Raw genomic sequence first — 21,046 nt, forward strand, 5'->3', positions numbered from 1 at the left:
TTGAGTGTAAGCTCAAATACCTGCTTTTTTAATGGCATAAATATATTTAATAAGTTACCATTGGAAGCGAAAAAGTTACCAATAAATAGGTTTAAGTCCTGCATACATAGATGGTTGCTGAACAGACCTTTTTATTCAGTGAATGAATTCATGGAGTGTGATGTAAATATTGTATTTTAGAAATGTAACCCTTTCTTCATATTTTAATTTGTCTCTTTGTATTTTAATTATACCTTTTGTCCTTATATAAATGTGTTAACCTACAGCATACTCTGTTTATCTCTCAGTGTTTGTTTATTTGACTATGTATGTTTATTTGCTTATAATTATTTGTCTATATTTATTTGTGCTAAGTTTGTTTATGCATGTGTGAGTGTATGTGTGCGTGTGTGTGTATTATCGAACCTGACGATGTCATATCCAGGCCTTGTACACTGGTTTCTGACAAATAAATATTATTATTATTATTATTATTATTATTATTATTATTATTATTATTATTATTATTAAGTTTGTGAAGCGTGGCAAGAACTTCAAAGGAAGGCTATGGTCCAAAGAGGGCTGTTGTGTCGATGATGATGATGATGATGATGATGATGATGATGACGACGACGACGATGATGATGATGATGATGATGAAGGTGAAGGTGAAGGTGAAGAAGAAGAAGAAGAAGAAGAAGAAGAAGAAGAAGAAGAAGTTTATGATTGTTGAAAATTAGTGACATTTCAACATTTCCATTGGCAACTACACTTAGGCCTTGTTCAGTAGTAAAGTATAAGCAACTTTGTGAAGCTTAATTTGAACAATTGATTTGGTTGGAGCTGAAAGACATTAAGTAAAAATTGAACATTTTTTTTTATTTAGCATTGTGAACTATTTAATCAAGGCCTATCGATCAGAGAAAGAAAGAATTAAGTCAGTCTTCTCCTTGTACAAGAAACTGTTGCTACTGGTAACGTGAACGGATGAGGAAAGCATTAAGTCATTGCCTTCCTGCCTTTCAGTGTACTGCTGCACTATGCGAGGTTGACCAAGCAGCCAAGCTGCTGCTTTCTGGATTCGCCCGTATGTACTACATGCCCTGCCCATCTCAAACATCTAGATTTCATCATCATCATCATCATCATCATCAATAGCACGACAGCCCTTCATGGGCCCTGGCCTTCTTCAGAAGTTTTCGCCATTCCTCCCTATCCAATGCCAAACTTCTCCAATTTCTAACATCCAAAGTCTTGATATCATCCATCACACAGTCTTCCCATCTCAATCTCTGTCTCCCAAGCTTCCTTCTTTCCATCGGAATAAATTTAAAAACTCTCTTCGCAACCCTATCATCTTACATTCTCACAACATGCCCGGCCCAATCCAATCTTCTTATTTTTATAAATTTAACAATGTCCGGCTCATTATATAATCTGTACAGTTCGAAATTATAAATCTTCTTCTCATGTTCCGTTTTCTCTAACTGGTCCAAAGATTTGCCTAAGAATCTTTCTTTCAAATGTACATAATAATGTCGCATCTGACTTCGACAATAAAATCTAGATTTAATATTCCTAATTATGTAAGGTGAAGAATACAATGCGTACAGTTCTACGTTATGTAACTTTCTCCATTCTCCTATAACTTCATCCCTCTTAGCCCAAATATTTCCCTAACAGTAAGCTCCTTATTCTCGTCAAAAAGAAACAATATCTTAAAAACACTTCCACTCGGTAATGAGTTTTCGAATAATATACTGGGGAAATGCCACAGATAGTAACAGTATATTCCTATTACAAAAAAGAGTAATTAGAATAATAGTACGTGCCAAATCTAGGGAATCGTGTAGGACTATAAAAAAAAAAAAATACAAATAATGCCCATGGCTTGTCAGTATATTTTTTCATTAATAATCTTCCTCGTATGTAATCATGAAAACTTTGTAACTAATTCAACAGTTCATAACATAAATACAGTCAAAAAATTACTTTCATACTCCATCGGCAAGTCTATCGTGCTATCAAAAAGGAGTGTGTTATATGGCAGTAAACATTTTTAATAGCCTCCCTCTCGATATAAAAAATGAAACTCAAACACAAGATTATTTAGGATCAAGTTAAAGTAGTACCTAATTTCTCACGTCTTCTATCCTGTAGGTGAATTCATGACGTTCAAGAATGCTTCATGAAATTGATACTAAAAATTTGTTTTATACTAGTAGACTATATTGTAAACCTCGTCTGTATATATTTCATCTAGAGTGTGACTATAAATTAAGACTTTATAATAATACTGTATTAAGTTTTCTGACTTGTTTCATATTCTAGCTGCAAAGCAATGTATGAATAACATGAAATTTTAATAAATACAATACAATACAACTCAAAATTTAAAGTTTTGAGAAAACTGCATTTAAAGTTCCATTTTGCTATGAAAAATTCAATGATCATTGAAATTATTTCAAATTCTGTTAATGACGTTTCATATATAGGTATCAGTAGGCCTACTGTAAGTTGCAATTTTATTACAGTGATATTAATTGGAATTTTCAAAGGAGCATGAAGCTTTAAAATGCAGTTATCTCAAACCTTTACATTTTAAGTTGTTTCCCTTTTGAACTGACCCGTTGATTTGTGCTATGTTTATTTGTTTGTGCATATGTGAGTGTATGTGCGCGCATATATTATCTAACCTATGTTATATCCAGGCTTTGTAATACTGGTTTCTGACATTATTGTTGTTGTTGTTGCTGCTATTATTATTATTATTATTATTATTATTATTATTATTATTACTGAGGATGAGAAAAGGGAGAAGAAGATCAGAGAATCAACAAAATTTCACTTGGTGATTTGATATAATCATAAAAATGAACGGCATATGTATGTGATTAGTGAACCATCTGAAGAGTGGTTGGAATCTCGTGACACCAATAAGGCATCACTCATGAGGCAACTAAGCCAGGAGATAATGGGGTAGGGTGTCCAGTTTCTTTGCTCCCTCTGTTGTATGCATAACTGACTAGTAACATATTTCACTAATCAGAATTGAGATGTATACAACAACTGTTGTTCCTCCGACACATATCGTCAAGTGAGATATATTGTCTGATAACAGATGTACATATCATCCAGAACCTCAATCAGAGACAAGAAACCGACATAATTATATTATAATTAAAATTCAATGTGATAATCTGCAATGTAAAGAATGCGTTTTAAGTAATAAACACATAGGCCTATAGGCTAATCTAAGTTTTACACTTTCATTACTGTAGCTATATTTAAATTTCCAATCACTCAATTATCACATTTTACTATTAATTATAGACAAAATGTATCATTTCATTGACAAGCTGACAACCTCATAAATGAGCTGTTGAGAGCAGAAGTGGTGTAAGTCAAAAATGGGTAATGAGGGTTAAAGTAAATATTGTGTAAAATACAGCACAAAGTAGCAATCAATATTCAATTTATTTAAATTATTAGTAGTCAGTGAATAGCATGAAGGACATATTAATTGCTACTCTGCGCTGTATTTTACAGAATTTTTACTTTAAACCTCATTACCCAATTTTGACTTACACCACTTCTGCTCTGAACAGCTCAAATCATGCTCATTGCATGATAAATTATCCAGCTTTTTAATGTCAGACTATAATATGTACCGGTACAAAATTTATGAAATGTTGATAGGTACCGTAGGCTGATCAGATTTTTTATGGTCCAACAGGGGACATTGGCAATTTCAAGAAAAACCACAAATGCTTACCTAGTCACTCTCCATTGAAATGTTAAAGAAAATACATGCAGCAGGAGATATAACGATAGAACTTTGCACATTAAATTTACAGAGCATCTTAAAGGTTTAAATTAAATGCATAAACACACGTAACTCCTGTATATAGATAATTATAGTTACTAAGAATTCATTTTCAGTACTGATGCATGCATGGAAGTCTTCCACATGATAGGCCTATTGTACACACTGAATTCTAACACGCACATTTTACAAATACTTGTCTGAAGAATGTATCTTTGTAAGGATCTGTTCATTCCCATACAGCTTCACACTAAGTTCTTCAAATGAGAAATGAAAGTTTTTTTTCACTTGTAGACCTAACAAAGCTGTAACTAATTCAACTTTTTTTTCTGACTTTTTATCAGTTCAGATTGAGTTCACTGTGGAGAAAAGTCTTTCAACTGATGTATTACTGTCTGGAAGACACATGATTAATGACACTATTTTGAGAAGATTTTCAAACGGAATGAATTTTTTCTTGAAATGTTGAAAAACATCATACCATTTTTCACCTGTTGGTTTGTCACAAAATTTCTCATTTTTGAACTACTTACAAATGGATGCTGCGGCAGTTCTAATGATTCCACGCAACGCAAATGCTAAGATGACCAAAGATAAAGACGCTATGTTCTTCTTAAAGAGTGCAGAATATCTCATACTGTGCTAGCTGGTTCTTCTATCTGATACTGAGAAGTGTTCAGAAATGTGCATGAATTGCAGCAGTTCCACCACAATCTTTAAATATTTATGTGTAAAATTTTATTGAAACAAAATCAAAGCTTCTGGGGACAAAATTAAATTCCGGAGACAAAACGGGGAAATTTTCTCCCCAGGAACAGCAACTCAAAATCGGGGACTGTCCCCAGAAATCGGGGACGTCTGGTTAGCCTAAGGTACCAATACCTAATATTTATCATTTTACATGTTGCAATGAGTACAACAGAAACCCAGAAACAATTTATTTAAAAGAAGCAACATAATAAAGCTTCATCTTCTTCTGTCCAAAAATCCAAGAGAAATTAGGGCTATACACTCAAAAAAACCGTTCCTTATATTTGAAGTATGAATAAAAGCAATAATAAATAATAGTAGGTACCATGCTACAAGAACGGATGTCAATGGCTAAGCAGATATATACACAAATCCATATCACAAGGAGGATGGCCACTATGGTCCAATTAATGTTATGTATCCAATTAGAGTCTTCCACATTCCTTGTGCCCACAACAGTCTTACTGGAAGAGACAAAGTTAAGAATTAATAATAAGAAATAATATTATACAAGTAAGAAAACAGTCTGTATTTGCCATAGACCTAAATAAAACATTCTATTTTAGGAATACCGGTAGCACAACTTTAACACTCCCATTGAAAACCATGTCATATTGAAAATAATAAGAGCACTTGATTAGTTGACTTTTAACTTTTCTTATATGGTATTTTATTTCAATGGAGCTGACTTCAGGTGTAACCCTATTTGCTTGAATTCCAGCAGTGCAGTGAAAGATTCGCCACTGTTCTTTGTTTTGGTTTGTTGACAGAACATTAAGGGAAATTATGTAACATCATTTCTGGTGTCAGAGTTATATATGATGGTACTGTATGATGCATTTTTAATGCTGATTTTGTGGAAATATGTTGTTGAAGAATCTTATTCTGTATTTAGTCTAGTCAATGATTATTTATTTTTTCTTAATTTTCTCTCAAAGTTGTTTTCAGGAGCCTCTATATTGTTGCAGAGTACAGTTCTGCAATGTTTCTATGTATAACTCTCGTTACCATCTCTTTAGAAATATAAATTCCATTGCATTGTAACAGAACTACTGGTAAACAGATATATTTTTTAACTACATTACATCATATTAGACTTGTTTACTTATTTGTTGCAGATATGTTTAAGATAATTCTAGGAGTTGCTTGTTAAATATATTACATTAATATGTACTCATAACTTCCTGTTTATTATCTGCTATATGGTAAATTTTAAGGCTAATGCAGCAATAAAAAATTAAAGTTACTTGAAATGTTGCAACAGTTATTTAACATGTAAGTAGTTACAAGACAATGAATTCATATCATCGTCCTTTGGAAGGAAAATACCTAATTCTTTGTAATAATTACTAAGAACATAAAATAGAGATTTGTCAAAATTAAGATGTTATTGAGTTGGGATGTGTAGGGAGGCTATTAGATATCCTACACAACATTTACTATATTGTTTGACTTATGAAAACAAGGTATGGACCAATTATACTGTAACATGCACTAGGGTTGTCAACTTTTCAAAATAAAAAAGGAAGCTTTTTATCGAGTCTTTTAGTGACTTATGCATTCTTAATTTCTATTAAAAAAATTAATATTAAAGGATAACACATACAACCATTGTAAACACACTCACATTTTTGTGTCCTAGTATCTGATTTTTAAAGATACTTTCATATTTTGAAACTGATTTAGCTTCATTTAGCAATTTACTCTCATTTTTTAATACATTAAAAAAATTTTTGGAGGACATGTCAAAATTTATAACAATTTGAAGCTCTGAATTTATCAGTTCTACTGAGCATCTGTTCCACACATCAGTCCATTTGAGGCATATAGTTCCAAAACCCTCTAAATCGATTCATATAAATTTTTCAGGAAAAAAAAAAAAACAAACAAACAAACAAACAAACAAAAAAAAAAACAAAAAAAACCCTTTACTGCTTTTATTTTTATTCTGAGATGACTAGGTATTCAGAGGATATCAGAAAGTAATGTAACTGTTTTTCAGATTAACTTTTTCACTATGGGTCAATAGAGTCTATTAATCTTTGCTGTGAAGAGATGACAAATAGTTTTGTTGAAAAAGTGGATTTAGAGGGTTTTGGAACTGTACACTTCATTTGTTCATGATGGAAAACACTCATTCCACTAATGCATTCGATCAAAATATGCTCAGTATGAAACATCTGAGACGGGAAATATTTGGCACTTTCTGCTGAAGCACCAATGTAAAGAATATGACCTATTTAGACACAACACCATCATCTTTAGCAATACAGTCAGTGAAATTGTTATACTGTGTTTTACTATTGTAGGGATCTTTAGGGAGGCCGAGACGTAGATGGGAGGATAATATTAAAATGGATTTGAGGGAGGTGGGATATGATGATAGAGACTGGATTAATCTTGCACAGGATAGGGACCGATGGCGGGCTTATGTGAGGGAGGCAATGAACCTTCGGGTTCCTTAAAACTCATTTGTAAGTAAGTAAGTAAGTAAGTAAGTAAGTGTTTTACTATTACTCAGCGCTAAATTCGAAATAAAGGAAGAAAGTGCTGTACAGGAGAATAAAAAACGTAAGGCCATATTAGCATCCAGAAAACGTAAGAATACGAGAAAAACGTACAACCTGAGGGTAAAACATTTTGGATTTAACTTAAAATGTGCGCATATGGAAACTCGAAGCAATTTATTATTTTATTACCAATGCAGGTAACTTTTTGTATGAAGTAATTTTTATGAGCTGATGCAATGTCCATTCTAAGCTCTTTAAAGTAAAATGTATGGAACTTGGAAGATGGAGAATTCTTTCTTATTTCTATGATACAAAGGCCACATCTATTCAATAATATTACTGCTATAAGACTAACAAGCTCGGAAGCGGCCTTGCAAACAAAAACAATTCTAAAGAATAATAAAAAAATAGAAATATCATAATACACTAAGTTATTAAAAAGACGTATACTTTGGTTGGCCATTGCACATAGAACTTCGAGGAATAAAATAGCAGATGTAATGGCAATGGGAGAAAAGTGAATATTTTCCTTTCTATAGTAAGACAGCTGAAATGGAAGTAGAGAGGCCAAATGGTGAGGATGCAATACGAAAGATAAGCCTATGCAATGGTATGGGACAACTGACTAGAAAAGAGGGAGAGAAGCTGCCCATATCAGAGATAATCTGACGAATCTGTGAAAGCAGCAAAGAGAAAAAGGATGTCAGTGGTCAGGGACCATTCTTTGTTACAGTGAGCTAAATGCAAATGGAGTGGTGTTTATTACTACTGAGTCAGAGACAGTAAGACAATATGAACATAAACTAATTGAGACTGTCGACAAAATACGTTAGATCTCTCATGGACTGGTTCACCATATGAGAAAAATAGAACTCCCTACCTTCAGTAGGAGGCCATTACCTGGAGGGATTTTTTTGGCTATCTTTAATCTTTTATCATCATCATCATCATCATCATCATCATCATCATCATCATCATCATCATCATTATTATTGGGCTTTTTAGCATTATATTTTTTATACTGGCCGGGGAGCTAGCCCGACGCAATAACCCTCAACTTGGAGGACCAGGATGTTTGAAGTCGGGGTCATCGTCCCCTAGAGAGGCTGCTTTCACCACAGCTAACGACTCCTCTCAGTCCGATCACGCAATCCCGAGTAAGGGATCCATAACCAGGTACAGCTCGCGCAAAAGATCTGAAAGCTTCAAGATCGTTGAGATTTAAATGATAGATAACGGTTTCTTGTCAGGCATATATTCCACTTGCAAAACATTTCTCTCTCTGTCAGTCAGTCACTAGCTCGCTATAATATGTGCTTGTAGTAGTCTCCTTGTATTATATTACGGAAGTATTCAGTTGTAGCATTTTTAAGTGTGTGTAATACTCTACCATAAAAATCGTTTATATAGAGTTAAAATACGTGCGTGAATGTATATATGATATTGATATTTAAATTGTGTATATAGATTATAATGTAGAGTTATTTAAATCGTGTATACAGAGTTAGAGTGCGTGTGTGTATATATAACAATTCAATTGTGTATATACAGTTAGTTTAACTGTTTATAAGTTGCAATTAGACTTATTGTTATGGAAATTCTTGAAAGTGCCGGGCATATCCCACTTAGTCTTCCCCCTTATCACCCCGAATTAAGCCAGATCAAGAACATTTGGTCGATAGTGAAGGGATGGGTTGCCTCCAGAAACATAGATTGTAAATGAAATTCAGAAAGAGAACTATGTGAACAGAAATTTAACAGTATGACTGAACTCGATTGGCACTCTCTTTGTGAAGAAGAAAAAAAAAAAAGAACAAGATTATATGGACTGGGAAGTATACTGTTTGATGACGTCATAGACCGAATTATCATAAATCTCGGTGGTATCAGCGATGATGACGACGATGACGGTGATTTCAGCTATGCTGATGGAATGGAAGGTTTAGCAGAGCTTGAAGACTCCGACTAGGAGCTCAAGGTAAGAGGTCAATGTTTTCAGTTAGATATTTAGAGCGTATTTGTTGTTGTTTGCACTCTGCCTCCCCCTCTTCTCCCCTGTGATGTCAGCCAAGCTTTCAGATCTTTTGTGCGAGCTGTCTGACAGCCAGGTCAGCTGAATAACAATGGGAAAATCAGCAATATCAACCTTAAATAGCATTCTCTGAGACAGAAGTAAGTATTACCAAAGAAAATAAATCGCAAATTTTTAGAGCAATAGTAAGAAGCATAGCAACATATTGAACAGAAACTTGGCAGCTGAAACATCAAACAATTTCTTAATTATTAACTATGGAAATGGACTTTTGGGGAAGATCAGCTAATATGAAAAAAAAGAAGACAAAATTAGAAACATAATAAAATCTAAAATGGGAGTAAAAATGCAATACTGAATTATGTACAACATAAGCAATTGCAATGGTACTGTCATGTAAAAAGGATTAGTGAAGAACGAATACAAAAAAAATATTGAAACAGTTACCGCCAGAGAGAGAGAAAGAGAGAGAGAGAGAGGGGGGAGATGGAGGGAGGGAGGGGGAGGGAGAGGGAGGGATATATATATATAATACAACATGGATTCATGAAATTAAAAAAAAAAACAATGAGGGAAAGAAGATTGGAGGAAGGACAGTGGGTTAACAGGGAATATTGGAGAGAATGTTTAAAATTAATTTTCAAAAACTAGAATATTGGGGACTGGAAGATGTGTACACATTATTAAACCTGTTTTAGATAGATCATCATCATCATCATCATCATCATCATCATCATCATCATAGCTGTCTAGAGTGCTGCTCTCATAATCCTGTCTGACTCTCAAAGAGTGGATGTGAAATATTTAAAATGTAGCAGAAGGTGACAGGTCAACGTGACATTGCTGTTGTAAATGAGAAGATGGTCACAATGCCAGGAACTATTGCAGTAATGTGGAAATTTTAATAAGGTTTCTTTCTCCTTCAACAATTAAATTGTCACGTGTGTACATCATCACATTTCACAAGAACATCCCTGCCTGACACTGATGATGACTCCATTCAATGCCTATCAAATGCCACTTCCTGTTCAGACTACATAAAAAATTATTTGTAAAAATGAGTACGATTTATAATATTTCTATTATCACACAATATGATTCACATCAGACAAATAGAGGGTCTATAATTAGTCATAGGCAGTATCAACTAATAATTAGAATTCATTTGTTAACAGACTGTAACTGCTGAACAATTCATTTGATTATAATTCTTTATGTTTTTATTCTGATTTGTAAATCAAATGATTTCTTTGAATTGTTTCCAAATTATGAAAAATTCGTTAATTTGTATTAATTGAAATATTCAACGTATTTCTATTTGACAGATTGTTGCAGTATAAATTCCGTTCTGTGTGTGAATAGTGAAGGTCACTGGAAAAAGTTAACAGTTTCTGCTGTACCGGTATATCTGGATTTCATACCTAGAAAATAAGACAATTAATGATTGCGCTTACTAGAAGTAGTTTTCTGGTGGTATAATGGCGTTGCTGTCATTTGTCTTGTTCCAACAGGGAGCTTTATCGCAGATCATCCAAACAAAGTTGGGATTAATAGATGACAACATATACATCGTTGTGTAAGAAGTGATGATGCCAAAGTACAAAGACATGTATGAAGATACCAAAGCCATTGCAATACCAAGTCCTGAAAAGGAATGATTACAATGGTAATTTAAAAAATACTATAATTAATAAATTAATGTAGGATATAATGCCTTCATAGCAGCAAATAGACTATATGTTTCCAAATTTTTCTCCAACCCTTTAAAACCTACATACATACAGTTTCATTTTAAACATAAAAGATACAGTATTTAAGATTATCAACTGAACAAATATGAACTTCACACTTTATTATTTTTTTGATATGGCTGCACCAAATATTAGGGATCAGAAAATAAAAATCAATTACATTTTATTCTATTTATTAAACCTATTATAAACTTATGCTATATTAAAAATAGATGTGGCACTTATTTGATTTAAAGTCTCCTGATTTCATTTTAAAGACTTCAAAATTTATGTTCAATAATGCATTACATTTATGTACGAGAAAAACATCTACTGTTCCTGAAAATTTGAAATTGATTATGAAATTATACCGGTAATGGGAGCATAGTTATTTTTTTTATTTTCTTCAGCTCTGCAGACCCTTATATAATTTCTTCCATTGTCACGAACTAACAATACAAGTCATCTCCTGCTGCAAAATTAAACATTACACCTGTTAGAATTTTCATGGTGACATATGAATATTACAGTCTCTCTCATATTTTGTAATTGGCCTGCCAATCTTCCATAGATTCATGTTTTACATTCTTGGACAATGAGTTATTATTTCATGGGTGTTCGGGAATGTAAGGTCCAAAAACCACCGGAAGAAGGTAGGTATCAAAATGAAATCATGTGATTTAAGGTCACCCTGACAGCTATTGCTGACACTTGTATATACTGGATCTTCATAAAATTGATTCTTAGTTTTGTCCTGGTCCTGAAAAACTGAAATTCATGTCACTCCTCCAATCATGAATGGAATATTGACCACCTCCATTGCGACTACTATTGCCATCTCTCATCTTGGTCTCTTAAATTTCTTTATTGTTCTGGTTCTCTTGATCTGAGGTATAAGTTCTGGATTGTCAACTGTATGTTTTTCTTCAGATTATATAGGTTGTTGCTCAGGTATATCTTGTTTCTTTCTTTTTTGTTTATCTGCATTTGATGGACCTGGTTTTTCTTGGTCTGCAGGTACTAGTAATGCTTTTTGAAGATCTTCCTCAGAAATCATTTTCCCTCACATAACAGTGAGACACTTCTTTATTTTTCTTTGAACTTTCAGTACCATCTGACAGTTTTGCACTGTTAATGATGCCGGTACCAGAAGTTTCAGATCTCTTAAATTCTTCTAGAAATTCAAGGAGTCAGATCATAATGACTGATGTGACACCTGATTATTTCCTTCTGATAGGTACCAGGTTTCTTGGTAGGTATTTGGGAATCTTATTTTTATTCAAAGGTGTAATACACAGTCTAATACATACAATCGCGCAACTCCGATACTTTTTTTGCCAACACTCGACAGCTAATGCGACAGTAGTGCTCTGGCAGCAGGCGGTTAAATTTGTGTAGAGTACATATGATAACACAGAAGAGAAATGATACAGTGTAGTATATTTGATATTTTTATGCCATATAGTAACTCTATATGGTTCTTATTAATTTTATTTTAGAAACCTACAAGACTTTTACACCCAGTTAATCTGAAAAAAAGTTATAAGTTTGAGAAACTGAGAATAAACTTAAGGGGAGACAATACTCCCATATATTACAATGTTAAATTCCTCAATTTTGGGTGCATTTTTCTCAGAAGTTATAAAAGATCATCATCATCATCATCATCATCATCATCATCATCATCATCATCATCCGTCACGAATTAGGCCTGTGTAGACCTGTTTCGGTCCCGTCTAGCAGTCTTCTAAAGGGTCTTTCTAACCGTCGATGTCCTCTGGGTTGATATTGCATCATTATTTTGGAGATTCTTGAATTGTCCATTTGTTTTACATGGTGTAGCCAATTTAGTTTGTATCTGTTTATTTTTTCTTCTACTGACTACTTCTAATTATTCCAATACTTTTTCATTCCCTTTTCGATCTAAAAGAGTATATCCTGCTGTCCGTCTGAGAAATTTCATTTCTGTTGCTTTGATTCTGCACATATCTCTTTTCCTTAATGTCCAAATCTCACTTCCGTATAAAAGGGAGGGTAATGCTAGCGTATTATATATGTTTTATTTTTGTGGATTTTTGTACTAATTTAGCTTTTAATGTATTATTTATTATTCCTAAAATTTGTGTAAATTTGGTGACTTTCTTGGTCACATCTTTTTCATTTTTATAAGATATTTCACAACCAGGTAAATGAGATTTTGTACTTGTTCTAAGCATTGGTTATTGTGTATTATCTTACTTCTGATTGGATCTTGTCCCAAAAATGCCATTACTTTTGATTTTTGTGCTGAAATCTCCATCCCAAGATCTGATAATATTTTATTTAATGTAAATAGTCCTCTTTGTAAGTTATCCTCTGAGATGGAAATTGTAACTTGATCGTCAGCAAAGAGCAGGTACTGGTTATTATGATTCCTGATTATAGATTTGGTTCCATTTAGCCTACATTTGGTTATAAAAGATACAAACGTAAAAAAAAAAAAAAACTTTTCTTTGAGAATCGTCATTCATATGGTCTCGTCATAATTAACAATTAATTCACGAGCCATCCCATCCAATGATTTTTTTTTCAACTACTCGAAATATTCTTTCAGAATCCACAGGTGCCCTTGTTCTGATGATATATTGGCAAAGTGCTCGAATAAAATTCATTTGTTTCTCAAGAAATCCCCTAACTTAATCAACTCCAGGCGTGTTTCCTTTGAAATGTATCCCTACTATATTTATCGATCTAAAAAGCTCTACCGTAAAACTACGCAACTATGGTCCAAATGCATCTTCAAACCAAAATACATCTAACGCAGCTGCTGGTGACATCTAGTGGATGTCATTTGCTTTTTAATCAGTTATTATATGATGCTGTTTGTTCCAATAGTTTGCCAAAAGATCGCTACCCTGTTGCGGTTGTGTATTCGCTGATTTCATACTAACAAGATTGTACCTGTTGCATCGTCTGATAACTTTTATTCAGATATATTACTTCAAGGTAAGCTTTAGTTTTGATGCCGTTATATTTCAAAACGTAATGTTACTGTTACGTATTTCAGATATAGTCATCATCATCATCATCTTCCTAACAAGTATTAGGCCAAGTGGCCTGTTACGGTCTCAAACTAGAATTTTCAGTCCATCTCTTCTTTGGACGGCCTAGAGATCTTTTGCCATATGGATGATAATGAAGCAGTGCTTTTGGAATTCTGCATCGATTCATTCGTTCGAGATGACCCTTCCACTGAAGTTGATATTTGCTGATGAACTGCATAATGGGTTCTATTTGAAGTTCTTGCATTAGGTCCTAATTTTTTTTATGATCCCAGCGAGTATATCCAGCTGTTGCTCTCATAAACCTCATCTCACTTGCTGTTATTCTACTGACATCTTTATTCTTCACAGTCCACGCTTCGCTACCATAGCTTAATACTGGCTGTGCTAAGGTTTTATACAAGCCTATTCTTGTGTGTCTTTGTACTAGTGAGGGTTTCATGATTTTATTAATGATCCCCATTGTTTTATTATATTTACATATTTTTTCAGCAATATCTACTTCATCATAAGGTGATAGTGTATAGCCAAGATAAATGAAGGTATTTACTCTTTCTATTATTTTATTATTCAAACAGATTTTGCTTGGTACAGGGAATTTCCCACAAAATGACATGATTTTCGATTTTTCAATATTAATTTCCATGTTATATTTTTCACTGACCTTATTTAAATTGTGTATTGAATATTGTAAATCATCTTCAGTTGATGCCATGAGAACTAAATAAATATAGATATAGTAAAGTTTACATTTATGTAAAATTTGAAGTTAATGGCAAAAAATTTCGTACTTTGATTTCAACTATAGTCCAAACAATTCTTTGGACCATTCTTGAAAGCCGTGTTATTTTGTCCCAGGAATTCATCATGTCGCATGATAAAGTGTCCAGAAGGAAGGTGGGTGGGCGTGCTTACAAGATGTATAGTGATCGTCAAATGGAACTATGTCTAGCTGATATAAAAAACAATGTGATTACATAACATTGCATTTGTGGCTCTCCCTCTAAATAGGACCCATTTGTTGCAACCTTTAGACGTGGCCTATTTTAGGCCACTAAAATTTCAATGGCGTCAAATTCTAGATCAGTGGAAAACATCTCCTGAAGGGCAGAAATTACCCACTATCCCTAAAAATGTGTGCTTTATATCGTGTGCCAGAACTAGAAGATAGATGGGGAAAACCACTGAAGTGAAAATATTAGTAAAAACGTTTATTTAATTGTTTCACAATATTTATGATTTCTTATCTATGGTTTCTTTAATCTTGAGCAATGTTTTTTCTTTTAATGTTCTACTATGTTTCATAAGTTTCTAAATTGCATTATTTTTCAAGAAAATTTACAATTTGTTTGCATTAAACTGTGTCTTTTTTACTACGACATAATGAGGATGCCATGTACTTCCAATAGAGTCTCTCAACTGTAGTCCAGTATTGGTTTAGCATGGAATTTTCCACATGGACCAAAGTTGTCAACATAATACACAACAATGGTCCAATGTTTAAGAAATAATATATTAACAAATTCTTACCCTACACTTTTTATGACTAATAGGCTTTAAAAAAAACAACCAGCACTACCTAGACACACAAACAAAAGGCTGTTAAAATTATTCTATTTCAATTAGATAAACTGTAAGTTAAAATGTCATAAATGTGGACCACAGTTGCGTAGTTTTGCGGTATTTGTTTGTTAAATTATTGCATCTGCAAAGCATTTCTCATCAGCAGCTGTGAATGTTGTCAGTTGGCCAACATTTTTTTAGATGCTTGCCTCTGTTTTCCTGCTAAGTATTGCAACAGATATTCCATACGTCTCTGCTGCCTTATTCAAAGAAATAACACTTTCTGGATGCCTTGCAAAGCTTTTCGTGAAGTTTCATCTGAGTTATTCTTATAAATATGAGCATCAGGGAGTTTATAATGATATCTTGGCATCTTACACTGAAAAAAATCAACTTATTACATCTACATATATGTGTAGGCCTAGTTATATTGGGAAACTGAATTTCAACTTGAGGTAACTCGAAATGCATAGGAAAATTTGAAACGCATATTCCAAGTTACCCTACATCATCAGGTGATATAAAACAAATAAAAAATACAAAAAAAGTTACAGATATGACAACATGTGGTTGCTATAAACTCATCAACAAAATAAAGTTAATATGTACACAGGCTTAATTAATTTTACTCTTAATTACATTAGATTCTACAACAGAAGTTTTCCAAGTTTTTTTTTTTTTTTAGACGAAGAAAGGCTTCTATGATTAAACTGATATGAACCATACTGTCTGTTTTTATCAAGGGGGGGCAATTATTAAAATTGTTTACAATTTACATTATCGATATTTTAAATGTTGTGTAATATTATTGTTGTTGTTATTATTATTATTATTATTATTATTATTATTATTATTATTATTATCATAATCAGCTGAGTTTTCAAAGGGGGATATGAAACTAGTTCCGAGAAGAATATTCGTGACAACATCCTTACACTGCGGCTGTGAAGAAACATTTGTCACTGTGAAATTTTCACTAACCTCGCGAGAATTACTATGCAAATTTTTGCTAGAAAATTGTAAAATTGAGCTTTATGAATGCTTAGACATATCAAAGAACCTGGAACGATAATGTGAAGTTTATATGAAAAATATGAACTGTCAAATGCACAGAACGGTAAATGAACATTTAACAATAGTCAGAACTCAGACTAACAAACGGGTGAATAATGCTCTTAAGATGAGTTTAAAATCGACAATGCATTGTAGAACTGTCAAAAAACCTTTTCATTATATTTCACAAGTTAAATTTCATATTGTATCAGTTTCATTTTATTACAAGGTCGGTACTAGTGGGCATGTCTTCTATAATAAAGATACCGGTAGCATTGCTGTAATTCGAACGTTATTTTGTTGACTGTCCAGATTAGGCGAAGTCCGGGTTATCGTGTTCGGATTAAAGAGATTTTACTGTACCCACTGTTGTCCCATGGTCACTTCGATTAATTGTATCATATCAACAACAGAAATCTATTTTCAAGATAACAGTAAAGGAGAGCATTGAAGAAAAGCAATTAATTTATATCCCCAATTTGTTGCTTAGTCAACTGTTCGAAAACATCTGAACCTCACAAGTGATACCAAGAAGGCTCCACTTATGAAGCAACTAGGCCAGAAAATAATGGGATAGGGTAGCCAGTTCCTTTCCCTCTCCATTGCATACATCGCTGAATAGCTATATATTACACTAGTCAGACTTCAGATGCATACAAATAATTGTTCTTCCTCTGACAACATCGTGAAGTGAGATGTACTGACTGATAATAAATGAACTTACATATCAGCCAGGACCTCAATCAGAGGATCTATCCTCAATTATTAGATTTAATTTCAAACTGACTAAATACAAAAAAATTGTTTATCGTTGACAACAATCATGCTGGTTATCCATCTTGAGTCTTGTGTACACTATTTTTAAGTTTATTACCGGTACAGAAGATTGATAAATGGGCAACTTACTAGTGTTATATATTTAAGCGCTGGTTATACCTGTAATATTTAACACTGACAGCTCATAAAACATTTGTAAAACTCTCACTTTTCATAACATAAAATAAAAAAAAAAAATACAGAGTGTACCAAAAATGAACTATAAATACCAGGGTACAGACCATTTAAAATTATACCAAATCCATACACTTGTACCATAGTGGCACCATTGGCTACACTCCACCAATCAATGTTGCCAAATGCAGAGAACAAAAAAGTGACAAAAGGATTTCAAGTACCTATCCCCATCATTTCAAATAACCTCGATTTATGGAAAAACCTTCGTATATTGTCATAGGTACTTCCATTTCAGATTTTCAGTGCCCGACGTCACTCATACTAAACATGGAAGTAAGCTTATGCATAAAAAATATTAAAAACTTTACATACTAAAGAAAAGTGTGCAACTGAATGGTTTTTTTTTATATTATGAAATAGGCTTAGGTACCTAAATATTAAATGCAGGTAAAATAGTCTTAGACTTAGGCCTAAACAAATACAAACAGATAGGGTGACTAGACATATTCTTTTAGAGGTCCAAATACTCCATACTCCTTTATCTGAAAATATCTACAATTATACTCTTTTATTTATTTTTATAATTATTCATTTTTCGCGTATTTTATAATTGAAAGTCTTTCATTTTAAATTTCGAATACATTAGGGCCTACACATAATAGTCGAAAATTAATCATAACTACATGAACTTAGATCAGAGTGACATATTAACACAAAATTGTAGTTACATAGAAAAAAATCATGTCTTTATTTTTACATGTTACAAATGCTCGATATGTGCTCCTCTAGTGACTTGTAGCCTACACATAAACTCTGTAACAAAACTTGAATTGACGTGTTTCTGTCAATTTCAGCAAAAGCATTAATGATACGAGCCCAGAATTTTGGCAGATTATCCGGTAATGATGGTACAAATACTGAATCCCTCTCTCACACAAAAAAGTCACAAAGGACTAAGTCGGGAGAGTGTAGAGCCCATGATAATTCGTGATCACCATTCCTGATATGACTAATCCATCGATTTCACAGCCTGGTGTTTAAAAAGTCACGAATGTGAGCTCGAAACAGGCCTGTACATGCTGAATGTTTTGTCAGGCAAAGGAGGACCAGTTGATTTTCCTTTGCCGAGGCATATAATATACTTTTTTTGTCAAGAAATTTCTGGTCACCCTACAAAACAGGTAATGTTCTCTGGGTGATCATGTACCAGTAATTAAGTACGGTATCTATACAACTATACATATAGGAGTCAGTGGCGTCTTCTGGGGGTGTGCGGGTCGTGCGCCAACGCCCAAATAAAATTAGGAAATTATGGTATTATTCTTTTAATCCGTATAAAGTACATTACATGAGTGTTTTTCTTTAATAAAAATTATTAACGCTTCAACTGAACTGCTACTGCTATCTATCGTCTAGCGGCCTAGCCTAGCAGTATGAAACGCGCTAAACTTTGCCATGGCGTTGCAACGAGTCACTGGCTGTCTTGAGACTCATTGCGCTTGCGCCCACTCACTCTCTCCCTCGTCTTTTAGCTCCTCAGGACGTTGAAACTACTTCCAACGCCACACGCCGACGCCAGTACCGGCATGAGCAGTTATCGCTGATGTTGCGTATCGTTTTAAGATGGCTAGTGAAAGAGTTGTACAAAAACTATTACATAGTCCTTTTTCATCGCTTCCTTACGCACAGAAAAAACAAGTTATTGACAGCGGCAGACCATGTCCTAATTTAATAATATCAACGTCTGTAAAGGGCAAATGTGGTGCTACTGGAACTGGAAGGGGGTTTGAGAGACATTTTCGGAAAGAGCTATATGAGATTTCAAGCTGGCTCTGCGACTGTGATGTAGTGAACAGATTTTATTGTTGGACATGTTTGTTATTCTCAACAAAGAAAACTGTTTGGAATCAGCAAGGGTATGGTGATTTAAATCACCTTAATACTGCTGTGAAGAAACATAGTGAGTCAGAAATTCAACTCTCTAGTTTTTTAACGTTCAACAGATTTATTGCATCCCCTACTAGAATTGACGTTCTTCTGGATTCTCAACGAAAGGTTGAAATAGAACTGCATAACGAAAAAGTAAAAAAGAACAGGGAAATATTAAAGAAATTGATTAATGCTGTTTGCTATTTAGCGAATCAGGAACAGTCATTTCGAGGCCACGAGGAAAGTTCAGAATCTATAAACAAAGGAAATTACGTGGAGTTTCTTCTTGCAAGTGCCGAGTTCGATTCACCATTGAAAGAACATTTACTAACATCTACAGTTTTCCGCGCTACTTCGGCAAATATTCAAAATGATTTAATCAATTCAGTAGCCGATGTTCTGAGAGATGAAATCTACAACGAAATCCAGAATACAGATTTTGTGGCTATTATGCTTGATGAAACATCAGACGTAAGCAATAAGTCACAGTTATCAACTGTATTTCGTTATTTGTCAGTTTCACAGAAGAAAATAGTAGAACGGTTTCTTGGGTTTCGTGACGTGAGCGCTGACAGAACTGCAGCAGCTCTTTTTGATCATGCCAATGAAGTAATGGAACAATATAACTGTGGGGATAAACTAGTCGCTCAAACATATTATGATGTTGCTGCCGTGATGAGTAGTCACCTCAATGGACTTCAAAGCAAAGTTTTGGAAAAATATCCTAAAGCTCTCTTTACGCACTGCTATGCTCATGTTATGAACCTAGTACTTCAACAGTCATTAGAATGTAACAAGGACCTAAAAGTATTTTTTTCCGGTCTTAAATCACTGCCTACATTTTTTTCTCGTTCTTCTAAGAGGTTACATGAGCTTTCAGCATTCATGTCCCGAAAGTTACCATCATTGTCTAATACCCGATGGAATTTTACCTCTAGACTTATCCATACAGTCAGTGAGAATAGAGAAGCGTTGATAATGTTCTTCGAACATGTTAAGGAAAGTGGAAACTTTGATCATATAAGTGCAATGACTGCAAATGGATTTTCTAGCTTCCTCAAGGATTTCCAGAACATATTTTTAATAAAGATTCTATCTAACCTACTTGCTTTTTCGGATGTTTTATTCACTATACTCCAGTCTAAAAATTTTGATATTTTGTATGCCAGTAGTAAAATTACAGAATTTCAACAGCAGCTGCAAAAGGAAAGAGAGAATTTCGAAGCAGTGTGGTCTTCTATTCACGATACTGTGGAAGATGAAGAGGTGATTGAAGTAAAAAAGAGGAGATTGAACACTGAGTCACAGCGAGATTATTTCAAGCGACTTTATTTCGAAATCATTGATAATGTTAGCAACCAGTTAACAATTAGATTTGCATCATTTGAAAAGCTACAGTATTTTAATTTGATAAATCCAACAAAAATGGCCCACTTCAATAAAAGAAAAAACTTCCCTAATGATTTATTAAATAGAGTGCAAAATATTTATGGCAGTGTTTTTAATGTAAGCAAACTCCAGAATGAACTTCACGTATGGTATGCTTCTAATGAAGGGACAGACAAAACGCCAATTCAAATTGTAAATTATCTATTGGACATAAATTTAATGAGTGTATTTACGGAAATATACAAATTAGCATTGCTGGTCTCAACAATTCCTTGCACTACGTCATCTGT

The 21,046-nt window shown here is 33.7% G+C and overlaps 1 protein-coding gene across 4 annotated transcripts in view; it reads right to left on the reverse strand.

The window, feature by feature from the left end:
- Nucleotides 1-21,046, reverse strand: part of LOC138696050 (sodium-dependent noradrenaline transporter-like) — a 138,714-nt gene that overhangs the window by 38,265 nt on the left and 79,403 nt on the right. For all 4 annotated transcript variants that reach the window (XM_069820553.1, XM_069820555.1, XM_069820551.1 and 1 more), the window contains 2 exons: nt 10,552-10,741; nt 4,881-5,019 (listed from right to left, as the gene is read on the reverse strand). In XM_069820553.1, coding sequence (XP_069676654.1) covers nt 4,881-5,019; nt 10,552-10,741 — 329 coding nt within the window. The remainder of the gene's footprint in view (nt 1-4,880; nt 5,020-10,551; nt 10,742-21,046) is intronic.

This window comes from Periplaneta americana, chromosome 3, assembly GCF_040183065.1.
Source record: "Periplaneta americana isolate PAMFEO1 chromosome 3, P.americana_PAMFEO1_priV1, whole genome shotgun sequence".
Lineage (NCBI taxonomy): Eukaryota > Metazoa > Arthropoda > Insecta > Blattodea > Blattidae > Periplaneta > Periplaneta americana.